We start from the raw sequence: 17,454 nt of genomic DNA, 5'->3' as shown, positions 1-17,454 counted from the left end.
ACTGTTAACCAATTTATGGTTTCAGCTGTTAAACTACACTAACAAAAAATATTTTTACGAAAAAACTAAAAATTAATCTCTAAACCATCAAGTGATTGCATTTCACTACACACAAAAAAAAACTTGGTAAAATCAACTGTAATAATTGTCAAACAGGCCCCAACCAGCAAAATTGTCAATTCTACTAAGTAAATAGTCATTTCCCAACAACAAAATACACACAATTAGAAAAGACACACACCCAAAGCAAAAACAAAATCCACGTAACTATTTTAATAGTTACGTAACTATCTTTTTTGGTCAATTTTACCAAGCAAATTTTTGTGTGTGTAGTACTTGACGATGCCTAACTTGACGCTCTCCTAATTTAGTATCCAACTAATAGGCGCGGTCCTTAGAGAATTTCTGAATTTCATGTAATCAAATACAGTAAATGATAATTAAATTGAATTAAAACAAACTTACTTTTTTTGAGGCAAGTAGCCCTCTCTAGGACTTGAACCAGGGACCTTTGGATTTGTAGACACACTAAGTGATTGAGCCATACACGCATCACATTTTGTAATGCCCAAACAAGGTTTATGAACTTTAGTGTGACATAATTCAAAAACAGTGATTTTCACATATATATTGCCTCGGACAGATTAAACAAAGTTTAAAATAAAACTAAAGCATCACCTAGCAAACAAAAACAAAAAAAATGTACAGAGACTGGGGATTGAACCGAGGACCTCGAGTGTTTGATTTGTTTATTGTTAAATTTCCCAAGACATTTACACTCTAGGCTATATTTTTGGATCATATGTGTTTCATTTGCAACTAGTTAAATTCCAGTTGCCTTTTAACTAGACCCTAACATGTATTTGTTCTACCAGTTAAATATATTTTTTTGTCACAAAAGGTACTAGTCCGAGACAAGTTTATTATACCCGTTACTCGTAGAGTAAAAGGGTATATTAGATTCGTGCAAAAGTATGTAACAGCTAGAAGAAAGCGTTTCCGACCCCATAAAGTATATATATTCTTGATCAGGGGCACTAGCCGAGTCGATCTAGCCATGTCCGTCTGTCCGTCTGTCTGTCTGTCCGTCTGTCCGTCTGTATGAACGCTGAGATCTCAGAAACTACAAAAGCTAGAAGGTTGAGATTTTCCACACATATTCTTTGACTTCCTACGCAGCGCAAGTTTATTTTAGCCGAGCGCCACGCCCCCTCTAACGCCCACAATCACCCACTAACGATTTTAAAATGGGTCCTGCGCCCACATCTTTAAAGATTTCCGAGAAGTATAAATGCAATTTTGTTGTGTATATTTATACCTATCGAAATGTAGAAGACATTTTTCAAATCGGACCATTCATTAAAAAGTTATACGCTTTATAAATTGTCAACATATATCTATCTCCCTCGCACTCCCTTTAGCTGAGTTACGATTATTAGTCGGGACACCAACCCGACACAGCGTTCGCACTCCCTTTGGCTGAGTGACGGGTATTAGATAGTCGGGACACCAACCCGACTATAGCGTTCTCTCTTGTTTTTAAAATATTTTTTGCCTGCGGCGCATAGCGCTTCTTTACATTTTCTTTAGTACTTGTATTGCGGTTAGGATTATAAAATGCGTGCATTATTGGTGTTGCCTTTTCTACGATTTTGTTTAAAAATATAAAAATTAAAGGTTTTATAACGGCTAAGACCGTAACAAATGTTACAATAAATAATCCTCCTTGGACCGCGATTTCTCCAGATTCACCTAAAGGATATGTATGTCTTGGTCATCCGTGGTCACTCCAGTTCTTAAGGTATCACTGCCCACCGAGGATATTTAATTCGCTGTTGTGGGGTCTGACCTGCTATAAAACCAATTTCACATTTTTGTCGAATTTTATTATTTTGACAACAAACGAAAAGCCCATGTATTTTTTATAGCAAAATGTCAGTCTCCCATTTAGACATTCGCTTTTGAAACTTCACGTGTTAGGTACCGATCGAAAGCTTAGTCTTTTTTTCCCGGGGAAAACTAAAAAATTATTTTTTTGAAAAGGGCCAAAAAATGACAATTTGAAAAATTGGTCTGTAAGTTGAGACACTTTTAAAAGTCAATAATACTCACACCAAAAGCACTCCAAACTTTTAAAAACTATTTATTTATGTTAATTTAATCAATTTTAGTTCGTCTTAAATTATTTCCCATCCATTTTTTAAGAACTTAGACCAAATAACAATTAAAACCAAAAGGCTCATTGAACATTCACTTTTCCCCTAATATCAAAGAAATGTACCAGGCAGAATGCGACCTCTGTCGGGCTAAGGGTGTCTCAACTTACGCGCTCAAAGTGTCCCAAGTGTCCCAAAATTAAAACCTTTTTTTCTGACTGTCAAATTAAGCTAATTCTTTTTTTAATTTGGTAACAGTTTAATTACTAATGTTTTAAACCTCTTACCAAGGTATTTTAAGCACGTTATTAATTTTTAATAGATTTTTAAAAACAAGTGGACAAAAACTTTTTTGGTGCAAAATGGTACACGACTCTCACGGCTTAAATCTGGCTAGAGCCTGGCTTATAATGTTTTCTCCAAAAGTTTTGTCACTCAAAAAGACAAAAAAAAAAAAAATTTTTTTAGTGGAAAAGTTTTGAGAAAATTGAGTGTCTCAACTTACAGACTGTCTCAACCTACAGACCTCTCCCTAATATATTTGACGTAAGTTAAAAAAGAAAAACTAATAAATCGTAAAGGTAAAAATTAAAAACAAACAAATTTGGCATAAAATTAAAAAAAAATGGCCAATGAGGATTTTTTATTTTGCTTATACTGAAAAGCATTATTGCATTTTGTATAAATTTAAAAAGAAAGAAATCTGAAATAAAAAAATTGCGCGATTTTTTTACATTTTGTTGGCTTTTGGTGAACATTTTTTTTGTTTTTCTTTTGTTTAATGCTTACATTGCGTTCAAAATTATAAATAACGTCTATGGCTGAGATGTATGAAATATTCGTAACGGACTTGTGTGACGGCCAAGACCACAAAATAGGTCAACGGAAATGATCCTCGAGCTTTGAAGTTCGATTACAAGTGAACCATGGCAGTCCGCGACTATATTTCTTCATGGAAATTCTTAAGAATTCGCTGTCCGGCGAGGATAATTTTTTCGCGAATTTTGGGGGTAAGGACCATAAACTAGAGTATTACCAAGCTATTAAATTGGGTTTAATCGTCTAATAGTACAACTACTAATAGTGCAACTACGAAAAAATACATTTTTATACCCTTGCAGAGGGTATTATGATTTCAGTCAGAAGTTTGCAGCGCAGTGAAGGAGTCGTTTCGTAAAATTTTTTCAAAATCGGACGACTATATCATATAGCTGCCATAGGAACGATCGGAAAATTAATGGGAATATAATAGGAAATAAATTATTGCTTCGTTGGTTTTTATTGTATTCTCTTCTACTCTAGGATATAACTCTTTTCAAATATTTTTGAATTTCGATTTTAATTTTATCAAAATCGAACTACTATAACTACTTTTACAATGGCAGCTATATGACTGCCATTGAATCGAACGCAAAATTAATGAGAAATAATAGGAAAATTAACATTTTTGCGATTTGTAAATTAATAGGAATTATCTGCAAGGGTATATAAGCTTCGGCTGGCCGAAGCTAGCTTCCTTTCTTGTTGTTTTTCAGTCCAGTCAAGTCTATTTACTCCTATTAATAAAGGACTTACGTTTTAGTACAGAAATCGCAATGATAACTCATTTAAGAAAGATCTAATCACGTAAAATTTAGACTTGTATCAACTTTTATTCTAACGGCTATTTATATTAATATTAATGGCATGGCGACTATGTCAACTTTTGTCCGGGATAGCAAGACAACCCACTAACCCTAGACAAACCCATATCTGAACCAAAAATCATCATTAAGTTTCCATAAAAAAAACGGCTTGGGCAATTTTTTTTTTTTATTTTATTATTACGTGTCATTATGTTCAGTTCATTGAAATATGGGGAAGTAACGTCACGACAAAAATTCCAAATAAATGTAGTCGTCTCCCCTTATCGTGTCGACAATGTTTGTACCAGGGACCGAAAATAACTGTTATTGTAAAGTTTTCTTCTCAAACAAATCATACACTTAGAAGAGCCCTAAAATTTGTTAAATACACCATTATTTTTGTTAGCCATTGTAGTTTACAAATCCGCAATGAATTTTATTTATTTGATTTTTATAATAAAACTCAAAAAATAACTGTTATTTGTTGATTTTTATGTATAACAGTTATTCCCTTAACATTTAAAAAAATTAAATAATTAAAAAAAACATGCAAACCGTGTTTTTATAACTTACTAAAAATCTTTAAAAAAAAGCTAACCGTGCATATTGTATAACTATATTTTTATACCCGTTACTCATAGAGTGAAAGGGTATATTACATTCCTTCAAAAGTATGTAACAGGTAGAAAGAAGCGTTTCCGACCCTATAAAGTATATATATTCTTTATTAGGGTCACTAGCCGAGTCGATCTAGCCATGTCCGTCTGTCCGTCTGACCGTCTGTATGAACGCTGAGATCTCGGAAACTACACAAGAGAGAGGGTTGAGATTTCCCACACATATTCTTGGGCTTCCTACGCAGTGCAAGTTTATTTCAGCCGAGCGCCACGCCCCCTAACGCCCACAATCACCATAAACGATTTTAAGATGTGTCTGGCACACACACCTTTAAAGATTTCCTAGAAGTATAAATGCAATTTTGTTGTGTATATTTATACCTATCGAAATGTAGAAGACATTTTTCAAATCGGATAATTCATTAAAAAGTTATGCGCAATCAAAATCTTAAATATACATCTCCCTCGCACTCCCATTAGCTGAGTGACGGGTATCAGATAGTTGAGACACTAACCCGACTATAGCGTTCTCTCTTGTTCACTATTAAATAGTTGATTATACATATTTTCTTGTGTCTATGAACGCTAAAATCTCGAAAACTATAATCTCAGCCAAAATGCTCCACAGCAATTGATTGCAAATTATGTTAGTGTTGGGGCCCTAGATCAAGAAAATACCACTAATTATTTTTTTATGGCACAGTTTTTTTTAATTTTGGTTATATATTAAATTTTTTTTCTTTTTCCTGCCGTCACCACTCATTTTTGTTTCCATGTCGCCGCTTATGACAAATCAAATAAAAACACCTCTTAACGAGGTAAAAAACTAGTGACGATCGCACCTTCAACGTAGTTTAGAACAAATAGTTTTGATATCAACTTTTGTGATGAAAAATGATTTTAGATGCGACTAAATAAGTACGCTGCCTAAAATTTACTCGATCGGCCCGCTTTAGCAAATATTTAATATCTACACGAAAGTTTTCTGTTGTAGCGTGCCGAATTTTAGCTATTTATAGCTGTTTTCCCCCTAAAATAGCCAGTTTTTTCAAAAGTGGTAGAACAAAAGTTTTTTATATCGATGTGATGAACGTCATATCAAATTTTCAGAACTTAAAAAACATATTTTGGACAAACTGACAAACTGACAAACAGAATTAAATTTTCATTTTGGGAAGAATAAGAAAATCTTATTTTGGCTATAACTTTTGAACGGAGCGTCGGAGCATATGACCCCTCATTCGACGGGTATTTTCAATAGGAATACAACTAAAACATTGCGAGGGGGCTTTTATCCCCACCGGCCCCAACAGCTCCAAAATTCGAAATTTTCACTTTTTCACTTTCACCTCTCTCTCTCCCAAACCAATTGATTTTCTTGAGGTCTTGGTATGCAATCCTTTAAGTTTTTGCAATACCTTTCGATTGGTGTATTACTCATTACGATCGGACTATCACAGCAGATTTTCAATTTTGCGGCTATATAATAGTAGTCGCCTTCGCACACTCTTCTGGTGCGCTTCGTCACTACATGGACTGCCGTCCATAGTGATAGCTGCCATAGGAACGATCGGAAAATTAATGGAAAAGTAATAGGAAATAAATTCTAGCTTCTTTGGTTTTTATTGTATTATCTTCTACTCTAGGATATGACTCTTTTTAAATATTTCCGAATTTCAATTTTAATTTGATCAAAATCGGACGACTATATCATATAGCTGCCATAGGAACGATCGGAAAATTAATGAGATTAATGAAATTAATTGAACATTTTTGCGATTTGTTAATTAATAGGAATGATCTGCAAGGGTATATAAGCTTCGGCTGGCCGAAGCTAGCTTCCTTTCTTGTTTTTTTATTGCAACTTCAAATTGTATACCTATAAAAAAAACACCCATTATCACCAGATAACAGTTTTGTTGTAGTTTTGTATTGTTTTTAGTTGTGCCGTCAGATGGAAAGGATGGTTCACGCCAAAAGCTGTAAGATTTAACTCTGATGAAATTTTTGAATCGTACATTTACAGAAATATGCTCAGTAGATGTGAGCAACTTTCTGCTTTTACACTTTTGAAAAATAATGATTTTTGGGAAAGTTCCATTAAAAAACAAATCGTTCGTCACATTACCCTACAACTTTTGAAAGTGCAAAAAAAGTATGGTTCACACCAAACTTTCTGCGTTTACACTTTTAAAAAATATTGATTTTTAGAAAAGTTACATTAAAAAAACCAATCGTTCGTCACCTTACCCTACACTCCCCTTCTAATTAAATCCCATTAATTTACATTAAATTTCGTTGTGTGGTTCTAGGTGATCGCAGTTTTATTTAGATGAGGAGTGGTGTGGGAGCAGCGGCGTAGCTAAGAGGGGTGGAGAATGCCAAAGGGGAGGAATATGCCAACGGGCCAGCCAAAGGAGCAGCTGCGTACTTGGCGACCACTGGAGCAGCCACGGGGGCAATCACGGGGGCAGCAGCGATTCCATTGTAGTTCCTGGCGATCACCTGGCTACTGGTGGCGGTCACGACTGGAGCAGGAGCAGCCACCACTGCAGCAGGAGCAGAGTAAGCCAGAGGAGCAGTATAGGCCAAGGGAGAAGTGTAGGCCAGAGGAGCACCCAGGAGTCCTGGTTTGGCAGCAGCACAGGCAACTAGGGCGAGGAGGACAACAGCCTGTGGATAACAAACATTTATAAAACTATACAAAATATCAAATCCTTAAACTTACGGATTTGAACATTTTGAAGGTTTATTTGCTTTGGTGCTTTCGGTTCGAAAACTTGAACTTGTGTGATGTCGTTCAACACTTTTCCTTTCGTTATTTATACTGCGTCTGTGACCTCAGAGCACCGAATTCATTGGCCACCAACAGATATTCCACATTCAGCAGTGGGAAATCACATAAAGTATGGTAAAGTGCAAATAGTAACGCGAGACTGTCACAGCATTTAAATGAACTGAGTGCGTCAGAGCTAAGTAAAGTTTTGGGTATAAATGTGCTACACCAAGATCAGTTGGACATCATTCAGTTTCTAGCCCTTCGAAGAAGCAAATCAAGTAATATAGCCACCATGTTCAAATACGTAAGTTCTTATAAAAAGGAACATTGGAGGATTATATTAATTAAGTTAATTTATACGTAGGCCGTTGTTGTCCTCGCCCTCGTTGCCTGTGCTGCTGCCAAACCAGGACTCCTGGGTGCTCCTCTGGCCTACACTTCTCCCTTGGCCTATACTGCTCCTCTGGCTTACTCTGCTCCTGCTGCAGTGGTGGCTGCTCCTGCTCCAGTCGTGACCGCCACCAGTAGCCAGGTGATCGCCAGGAACTACAATGGAATCGCTGCTGCCCCCGTGATTGCCCCCGTGGCTGCTCCAGTGGTCGCCAAGTACGCAGCTGCTCCTTTCGCCTACTCGTCCCCTCTCGCTTACACTTCTCCTCTGGCCTATAATGCGTTTCCCGCTGGCGCTCCAGTTCTTGTCTAAGCTTTAAAATAAATATAAAAATCAAAACAAACTCAAAGTTCTCCTCCTTTTTCTCCTAATGGGATTTACCGATGGCATACCAATTCCACTGATACTCGAGGCCTGCTGATGGGACATTTGAATGTTTTAAAATGCCGGTCACGTAATGGTCATAAAAATTATTGTCAGCTCAGCGGCAGCAGATGCCGTCCAATGTTTTTTACATTAAATTGTGCGAAATTGATTTGTATTCGGGGTCTACTATAATGTTTAGCTTTGAGTACAGAGCATGGCAATTATGTCAAGGTCAAAGAGTGACTTGTGCCCGACTGCAACCCTTGTTTTCGATAACGGTCAGAAGTGTGCACAAAAATATGTTTTGGCTATAATTTACGCAAAAATAAAATTAGACAGCATAACCTGCATTTTAAAATACTTTTTCAAATTGATATATCGCGTACCTGTACACTCAGAGAAATGTTTGACTATTTCATTAGTAACCTTTGACCCAAATATTTTGAATCGACTAAAATTTTAGTTTCTGTGAGGATTTTTGGCAGACTCAAGGTCGAAGTTGGTATCAATAACCCAACAATTTGTTACCATTTCAACACACTTGCACTCTGTGGGAAGTGAACCTCGGACTTTCCGGGATTTGCAAATTTCGGTAGGGCGTCATCGCTACCTTATCACACGGAGAAGAGGATGTGAGCTGAGCGTCGAAACTTCTATATACAGCACATACACATACAGCACAGCCCATCACGGAAACTACAAAAGCTAGAAGGTTGAGTTTTCCCACACATATTCTTGGGCTTCCTACGCAGCGCAAGTTTATTTCAGCCGAGCGCCACGCCCCCTCTAACGCCCACAATCACACATTAACGATTTTAAAATGTGTCTGGCGCCCACACCTTTAAAGATTTCCGAGAAGTTTTAATGCAATTTTGTTATGTATATTTATACCTATCGAAATGTAAAAGACATTTTTCAAATCGGACCAATCATTAAAAAAAGTTATGTATCCATCTCCCTCGCAATCCCATTAGCCGAGTGACGGGTATTAGATAGTCGGGACACCAACCCGACTAAAGCGTTCTCTCTTGTTATACCCGTTACTCGTAGAGTAAAAGGGTATATTAGATTCGTGCAAAAGTATGTAACAGGTAGAAGGAAGCGTTTCCGACCCTATAAACTATATATATTCTTGATCAGGATCACCAGCCGAGTCGATCTAGCCATGTCCGTCTGTCCGTCTGTCTGTTCGTCTGTCTGTCTGTATGAACGCTGAGATCTCAGCAACTACAAAAGCTAGAAGGTTGAGATTTCCCACACATATTCTTTGGCTTCCTACGCAGCGCAAGTTTATATTAGCCGAGCGCCACGCCCCCTCTAACGCCCACAATCGCCCACTAACGATTTTAAAATGGGTCCTGCGCCCACATCTTTAAAGATTTCCGAAAAGTAAAAATGCAATTTTGTTGTGTATATTTATACCTATCGAAATGTAGAAGACATTTTTTAAATCGGACCATTCATTAAAAAGTTATAGGGGAGTGTAGGGTAAGGTGACGAACGATTCGTTTTTTGAATGTAACTAAAAATCAATATTTTTCAAAAGTGTAAACGCAGAAAGTTGCTTACATCTACTGAGCATATCCCTGAAAAATTCGAAATTCGAAATTCCAATGCAGCTAAATCCCAAAGCGTTTGGCGTGAACCCTTCGAACGAACGACTTGTTCTTTAATGTAACTTCTCCAAAAATCAATATTTTTTAAAAGTGTAAAAGCAGAAAGTTACCTACATTTACTGAGCATATTTCTAAAAAAATTTGGATTCGAAATTTCAACGTAGCCAAATCCCACAGCGCTTGGTGTAAACCATCCTTTTTACAAACAAAAAAAATAAATTTTTTTATATATTATTTACGGAAAGGCTATTTTCGATACGGAAAAGAAAGAAGTAATAAGATAATACCCAAACTTACAAAAAAACAAGAGAGAACGCTATAGTCGGGTTGTTGTCCCGACTATCTAATACCCGTCACTCAGCTAAAGGGAGTGCGAACGCTGTGTCGGGTTGGTGTCCCGACTAATAATCGTAACTCAGCTAAAGGGAGTGCGAGGGAGATAGATATATAATTTTTGATTGCGTATAACTTTTTAATGAATGGTCCGATTTGAAAAATGTCTTCTACATTTCGATAGGTATAAATATACACAACAAAATTGCATTTATACTTTTCGGAAATCTTTAAAGATGTGGGCGCAGGACCCATTTTAAAATCGTTAGTGGGCGATTGTGGGCGTTAGAGGGGGCGTGGCGCTCGGCTAAAATAAACTTGCGCTGCGTAGGAAGCCAAAGAATATGTGGGGGAAATCTCAACCTTCTAGCTTTTGTAGTTTCTGAGATCTCAGCGTTCATACAGACGGACAGACGGACAGACGGACAGACAGACAGACGGACAGACGGACAGACGGACAGACGGACATGGCTAGATCGACTCGGCTAGTGACCCTGATCAAGAATATATATACTTTATGGGGTCGGAAACGCTTCCTTCTAGCTGTTACATACTTTTGCACGAATCTAGTATACCCTTTTACTCTACGAGTAACGGGTATAAAAATGGTCAAAGTGCAAATTTTTTAAAAATTAAATTAAACTGACGTCACTATTAAAAACAACAATAAAACTGCAGCAGTAAATGTTATCTGGTATTATTATATTTTTTTTACAAATAATCAACGATAACAGTTAAAATTCTTGAATAAAAAAAGTTCGTCACAATACCCTACAAAAAGTTCGTCACGATACCCTACAAGGTAGACTTGGAGCAAAAACGGTGTCACTCTCAAACGGCGCAAAAGAAAAAAAGCGAGGTACCAAAAACTGTTGATAAAGATCTCATGTATACGTGCATATATTTGCCTGATTTTATTTTCCACTCATCTTTGCTCTGGCACTGCTGAAACACAAGTAAATTGAATGGGTTTGCTAGTTTGCGCGCCACATTTTTAGCGAAAGTTACCTCACGAACAAATTCCGGGACTTCTTATTAATATTACTGTAAATACATTGTCGACACGATAAGACGTCTACATTTATTTGGAATTTTTGTCGTGACGTCATATATGAGATTCGACGAGTTCGTCACATTACCCTACTCGTCAAATTACCCTACACTCCCCTACGCAATCAAAATTTATATGTCTATCTCCCTCGCACTCCCTTTAGCTGAGTTACGATTATTAGTCGGGACACCAACCCGAGTACAGCGTTCGCACTCCCTTTAGCTGAGTGACGGGTATTAGATAGTCGGGACACCAACCCGACTATAGTGTTCTCTCTTGTTTTTTCCTCGTTTCATTTTTCACAGTCAAGAGGAAGAATTCAGAGTTGCAACGAAAAAACATCGGCTAACTATCGCGTAAAAGAGCCCGTCAAAGCCCGTCAAAATTGGATGGCGGACTAACAGGGAAATTTTCGGAAAGGCAAAACCTTACGAACCATCCGTTCAACGGATGGTAGATGGTGGATGGAGCTCTGTAGAAAGACCCTATAACTGGGAAAATTTTGGAACGGCAAAACTTTACGGACCATACGTTCAACGGATGGTGGAGGGCTCTCCGTGGGAAGACCCTATTTAATTCTTTGCATTACTCATTTAGCCCTTAAGAGTTCATTAGCCCGGCCTCGAATACCTTAGCGACCTTGACATAATTACATACTTTCGTGCACAACAACTTCAAAACAAACCATTTTTAACCACACTTAAAAATCGAGCATCCAGCAACGGCTGCCGATGGCCAATAACTTGTCCATTGGCTACGTGATATGCATCCGCAAAATTTCAGGTGGAGTACACATGGACAGTCATTACTGTTGTCTACGGCCACGACCTGCTGACACTAGCTAATTCAATTAAAATTGTCCGGTATCTTCACAGTTGCTCCATTGCCTATTAAAATCCTAGTGATTCTTGGTGTTTTTGAATAATTTGTATATATTTGTAGATCAATCAACATTCAGCTTACAGAAGAACTGGGGCGACAGCTGGAGAAGTGTAAGCGAGAGGGGACGAGTAGGCGAAAGGAGCAGCTGCGTACTTGGCGACCACTGGAGCAGCCACGGGGGCAATCACGGGGGCAGCAGCGATTCCATTGTAGTTCCTGGCGATCACCTGGCTACTGGTGGCGGTCACGACTGGAGCAGGAGCAGCCACCACTGCAGCAGGAGCAGAGTAAGCCAGAGGAGCAGTATAGGCCAAGGGAGAAGTGTAGGCCAGAGGAGCACCCAGGAGTCCTGGTTTGGCAGCAGCACAGGCAACTAGGGCGAGGAGGACAACAGCCTGTGGATAACAAACATTTATAAAACTATACAAAATATCAAATCCTTAAACTTACGGATTTGAACATTTTGAAGGTTTATTTGCTTTGGTGCTTTCGGTTCGAAAACTTGAACTTGTGTGATGTCGTTCAACACTTTTCCTTTCGTTATTTATACTGCGTCTGTGACCTCAGAGCACCGAATTCATTGGCCACCAACAGATATTCCACATTCAGCAGTGGGAAATCACATAAAGTATGGTAAAGTGCAAATAGTAACGCGAGACTGTCACAGCATTTAAATGAACTGAGTGCGTCAGAGCTAAGTAAAGTTTTGGGTATAAATGTGCTACACCAAGATCAGTTGGACATCATTCAGTTTCTAGCCCTTCGAAGAAGCAAATCAAGTAATATAGCCACCATGTTCAAATACGTAAGTTCTTATAAAAAGGAACATTGGAGGATTATATTAATTAAGTTAATTTATACGTAGGCCGTTGTTGTCCTCGCCCTCGTTGCCTGTGCTGCTGCCAAACCAGGACTCCTGGGTGCTCCTCTGGCCTACACTTCTCCCTTGGCCTATACTGCTCCTCTGGCTTACTCTGCTCCTGCTGCAGTGGTGGCTGCTCCTGCTCCAGTCGTGACCGCCACCAGTAGCCAGGTGATCGCCAGGAACTACAATGGAATCGCTGCTGCCCCCGTGATTGCCCCCGTGGCTGCTCCAGTGGTCGCCAAGTACGCAGCTGCTCCTTTGGCTGGCCCGTTGGCATATTCCTCCCCTTTGGCATTCTCCACCCCTCTCAGCTACGCCGCTGCTCCCACGCCACTCCTTATCTAAATTAAACTGCGATCACAATCGACAATAAATAATATTGTAAATTAAAAGTAAATTAATGGCTTTTAATCATGCGAAAATCCACGGGTGAAAAGTGAACGGGGAGGGGATATTAAAAAGGTATGAAAAAAATGTATTTGAAAATCCTCGTTCCGCCACTGTTTTTAAGGGTGCGTGGGCCTTATGACACTTTTACGAGTGTCATAACGCCCTTTCAAAAAATGTCATAGTGCCCCCGGGTGTTATGACACTTTTAAAAGTGTCATAACGCCCGCAACTTCTAAAAAAACTCTAAAATGCATTTTGAGTTAATGAGAATACCGATAAGAATACCTTTTTGTTGTAAAGCGCATTCGAATCAATGAGATTACCGAGAAGAGAGTACCGTTTGTCATGATACCTCTCATGCTTTTTCATAATTTAGTCAGTTAAACATTTCAGGAGTTATGTTCCGGTTCTGATTCAGAAGATGAAGATGTGGAAAATACTTTGCAGTTCAGCCAAATGGCTGACGTGCTGAAATGTATTATTTGCATTGATAGGGCGCGGCACGTAGTTTTTCTACCATGTAGGCAGTTCAAAATATGCTTTGAGTGCTTCAAAAATCTGGAACAGCGTTCAAAAAACTTTCTATTGCTCTGCCCGTACTGCAGACAGATAGTTGAAAATCATTTACAAGTATTTCAATAAATTGTTAAATAGACCGCTGACAAAAATTTAAAAAAAAAAAAAATCGCGCGATTTTTTTGACAAAAATTTTTTTCCTGCGGCGCTTTTCTTTACCCCCAATATTTAACTTGAACCACATTACTCATTGCTAAATTATTCTACACAACTGTTTACTATATTACCTCTATGTTACTCGCATTTCCAAGTATTTCAATAAAATGTTATATACACTCAAAAAAAAATTTTTTTTTTCTTAAATATAGAAAAAGAAAATGTTTCTGTGCTTTAAAAAAATATTCTATAAAGAGGAAAAATTTTCTAATCTTCAGAAAATTTTTCTAATTTTCAAAAAAATTCTCTGTTGAACGAGTTTTTGTAGAAAATTTTTCCTCAAATACAGAAAAATCAATCTTTTTTCTAAATTATAAGGTTTATTTTTCTAATCTTCCTTTCTTTATTTGAGTGTTAAAAAAAAATACTAAACTTTTCAAAACTAAAAAAAAATTTCCATTAAAATTATAAATATTTCTACATAAAAGAAATATTGTTTTTCTAAAAACAGAAAACATGTTTGAAGATTTTTCAAACATTTATAAAAAAATTTGTGACACTAAGAAATATTTTTCTAGAAAATAAAAAATTTAACCGTATTTGGTCAATTTCAATTTACACTTTTTAGAAAATTTTTTTTAGCCTAAGAAAAAATCGCTATTAATCGAAGAAAATTTCCGGGATTGGTAGCCTAGGGGTCTAACGCGTGCGTGCATGCATATGTTATTTAAGCTTGCGGCTGCAAGTGTGAGTTCAATCCCACGTCCAAACGAAAATCTCATGGTGCCTTTTGTTTTTTTTAACACTAATATTTACATATTAATAAAAAAAATGTATTGCATTTTTTTTAGCTCATGAATAATTATATTTTTTCATAAAAATGACGTTTAAGTTTTTCAAATTTGAAACATTTAATTACACTCAGAAAAAAAATCGCCCATAATTGTAGAAAATCGCCATTCTTTGAAAATCGCCTTGAAATTCAGAAAATATTTCTATTTTTAAAAAATATTTTTCTAAATAATAAGAAAAACTAACCCTGATTAGATCAACTCCTCTTGTTATCCACTTTTAGAAAAAAATTCTGAATAACAGGTTAACTAAGAAAAAATCGCCCTACATTTTAGGAAATTGGCCCAATCGGTAGCCTAGGGGTCTAATGCGAGCGGATTATTTGTTTTCTACGCTTATATTCGGAAGCGTGTGTTCGATCCCACGTCGAGGCGGGCATTTTTTGCGTCTTTTTTTTTTTGGCGCATTAATATGTATACTTTAATACAAATAAGGATTTAGGTAAACTAACACACACATAATGGATAAATAAGAGTATAAACCTAGTGCCCAAGAGAACAGAATGAGAATGTACTTTATACAGCGCCTCTCGTGATGCTTCCCTGGCGCAGCTAGTAGAGTGTTTGATTGCAAACTGTGAGGTAAGGGGTTCGAATCCCGCGAGCGACCAAAATGTTTTTCTCAAGATAGTAAGTAATTTGATTTTTATGTTTATCATTAATAAATGTGGGATATGGGTATATTAGGGTATTAAGCGGCCTACAGTGGCTCACAGCTTATTTCGTGCAGAGGTAAACTTAAAATTTAAACTCGTAAAGCTAACAAACTATACGATAATTTACCAAAATTTAAATGCAGTTATGTTAGGTAGTATTTTGGCCCTTATTAACCCACTTTTCTATTCTAAGATTCCATAGAATAACACTTAAAATTAAAAAAAACTAAAATCATTGACTTTTTTAATGTCACAGAAATAAGCTGTGTGCAAAACTTTAAAATTATTATTATTTGTAAATTATGGCTAAAAATGTGTTTTTTTTTTATTTCTACATTGAAGCGCCTATTATCAACAATTTTTTTTTTAATTTTAATTATGTCAAATAGACTAAAATACAAGAAAGGAAGCTAGCTTCGGCCAGCCGAAGCTTATATACCCTTGCAGATAATTCCTATTAATTTACAAATCGCAAAAATGTTAATTTTCCTATTATTTCTCATTAATTATACCCGTTACTCGTAGAGTAAAAGGGTATATTGTATTCGTGCAAAAGTATGTAACAGGGAGAAGGAAGCGTTTCCGACCCCATAAAGTATATATATTCTTGATCAGGATGACTAGCCGAGTCGATCTAGCCATGTCCGTCTGTCCGTCTGTCCGTCTGTCCGTCTGTCTGTCCGTCTGTCCGTCTGTCTGTCTGTATGAACGCTGAGATCTCAGAAACTATAAAAGCTAGAAGATTGGCATTTTGCATGCAGATTTTGGGAATTCCTACGCAGCGCAAGTTTGTTTCAAAATGGTGCCACGCCCCCTCTAACGCCCACAATCGCTTATATACGATTTTAAAAATTTTAATATTTTGGAAAAGTAAAAATGCAGTTTTATTGTGTTTATCAATACCTATCGAAATGTAGAAGAAATTTTTCAAATCGGACCATTCGTTAAAAAGTTATGCGTGATCAACGTTTTCTATCTCTATCTCCATCTCCCTCGCACTCCCTTTACCTGAGTAACGGGTATCTGATAGTCGGGGCATCCGACTATAACGTTCCCTCTTGTTTTGCGTTCGTTTCAATGGCAGCTATATGATATAGTAGTTCGATTTTGATAAAATTAAAATCGAAATTCGATAATAGTTGAAAAGAGTTATATCCTAGAGTAGAACAGAATACAATAAAAACCAACGAAGCAATAATTTATTTCCTATTATATTCCCATTTATTTTCCGATCGTTCCTATGGCAGCTATATGATATAGTCGTCCGATTTTGAAAAAATTTTATTCGAAATTCAGAATTAGATAAAAAATGACATTTCCAAAAGTAGGATGTTATAGGTTCAAAAACACCCAAGATATAATTTTTTTACATTTTTTTTTCCCGATTGTTCCTATGAGAGCTATATGATATAGTTGTCCGATCCGGCTCGTTCCGACTTATATACTACCTGCAATAGAAAGAAGACTTTTGGGAAAGTTGTATCCCGATAGCTTGAAAACTGAGAGACTAGTTTGCGTAGAAACGGACGGACAGACGGACAGACGGACGGACAGACGGACAGACGGACATGGCTAGATCGACTCGTCTAGTGATGCTGATCAAGAATATATATACTTTATGGGGTCGGAAACGTCTCCTTCACTGCGTTGCAAACTTCTGACTGAAATCATAATACCCTCTGCAAGGGTATAAAAAGTTACATGCAAAAAAAATAAAATAATCAATTAAAATGTTTAAATGTATATTTTCGTATTAAAAATGTCGAAAAATGTATCCCAAATTTGCAGAATTTATTGAGCAAGGACTTAGTTCTCAACTATCCATGGTCAAACGCTTCTTACGAAGGAATTAAGTGGTACCAATAGGCCCAAAATGCATCCTGTACAATAGTATCTGAACTGGAACAGACTTAAAATTATTAAAAATGTATAGTAAATTTAACAGTACGGGCTTCAAAGTTGGCTGTAATTGTTCGCAACGAAATGGTCTAATAATGTTTAGAACACAATTTCCGCCTCTTACAGCGAGATCACAACATTATTGGTCAATCAAGCCGAAATAAAGTATTTATTACCTACAAGTACATGCTCAGCTATTTTTGCGACAACAAAAGTTTCCTGTGGCGAAAAGAGGAGGTGCCAGAACTTGCAAACGACGAAAAAATTGCAAAGAGACGAACAAGAAGTGGCAACGAGACGATCAA

General features: G+C 37.1%; 4 protein-coding genes across 4 annotated transcripts; 2 read left to right on the top strand and 2 right to left on the bottom strand.

Moving 5' to 3' along the window:
• Nucleotides 1–6,721: 6,721 nt before the first annotated feature.
• Nucleotides 6,722–7,548, bottom strand: LOC108068182 (cuticle protein 16.5-like). The gene is made up of 2 exons (XM_017157608.3): nucleotides 7,127–7,548; nucleotides 6,722–7,071 (listed from the first exon to the last, which is right to left on the bottom strand). Exons 1-2 carry the CDS (start codon nucleotides 7,136–7,138, stop codon nucleotides 6,727–6,729), a joined length of 357 nt encoding a protein of 118 aa, XP_017013097.2. The 5' UTR covers nucleotides 7,139–7,548; the 3' UTR covers nucleotides 6,722–6,726.
• LOC108068183 (cuticle protein 38-like) lies at nucleotides 7,370–7,917 on the top strand. Its single transcript, XM_017157609.3, has 2 exons — nucleotides 7,370–7,481; nucleotides 7,542–7,917. The coding sequence occupies exons 1-2, from the start codon at nucleotides 7,470–7,472 to the stop codon at nucleotides 7,878–7,880; spliced, it is 351 nt and encodes a 116-aa protein (XP_017013098.2). The 5' UTR covers nucleotides 7,370–7,469; the 3' UTR covers nucleotides 7,881–7,917.
• A 3,968-nt stretch (nucleotides 7,918–11,885) lies between these two features.
• LOC123002393 (cuticle protein 16.5-like) lies at nucleotides 11,886–12,688 on the bottom strand. Its single transcript, XM_070215086.1, has 2 exons — nucleotides 12,267–12,688; nucleotides 11,886–12,211 (listed from the first exon to the last, which is right to left on the bottom strand). Exons 1-2 carry the CDS (start codon nucleotides 12,276–12,278, stop codon nucleotides 11,894–11,896), a joined length of 330 nt encoding a protein of 109 aa, XP_070071187.1. The 5' UTR covers nucleotides 12,279–12,688; the 3' UTR covers nucleotides 11,886–11,893.
• On the top strand, nucleotides 12,510–13,078 carry LOC108062304 (cuticle protein 16.5-like). The gene is made up of 2 exons (XM_017148908.3): nucleotides 12,510–12,621; nucleotides 12,682–13,078. The coding sequence occupies exons 1-2, from the start codon at nucleotides 12,610–12,612 to the stop codon at nucleotides 13,024–13,026; spliced, it is 357 nt and encodes a 118-aa protein (XP_017004397.2). The 5' UTR covers nucleotides 12,510–12,609; the 3' UTR covers nucleotides 13,027–13,078.
• Nucleotides 13,079–17,454: the final 4,376 nt, after the last annotated feature.

Source organism: Drosophila takahashii, chromosome 3L (genome assembly GCF_030179915.1).
Source record: "Drosophila takahashii strain IR98-3 E-12201 chromosome 3L, DtakHiC1v2, whole genome shotgun sequence".
NCBI lineage: Eukaryota > Metazoa > Arthropoda > Insecta > Diptera > Drosophilidae > Drosophila > Drosophila takahashii.
Note: the sequence above shows the minus strand (reverse complement) of the source record. Positions and strands in the feature narration are given on the sequence as shown.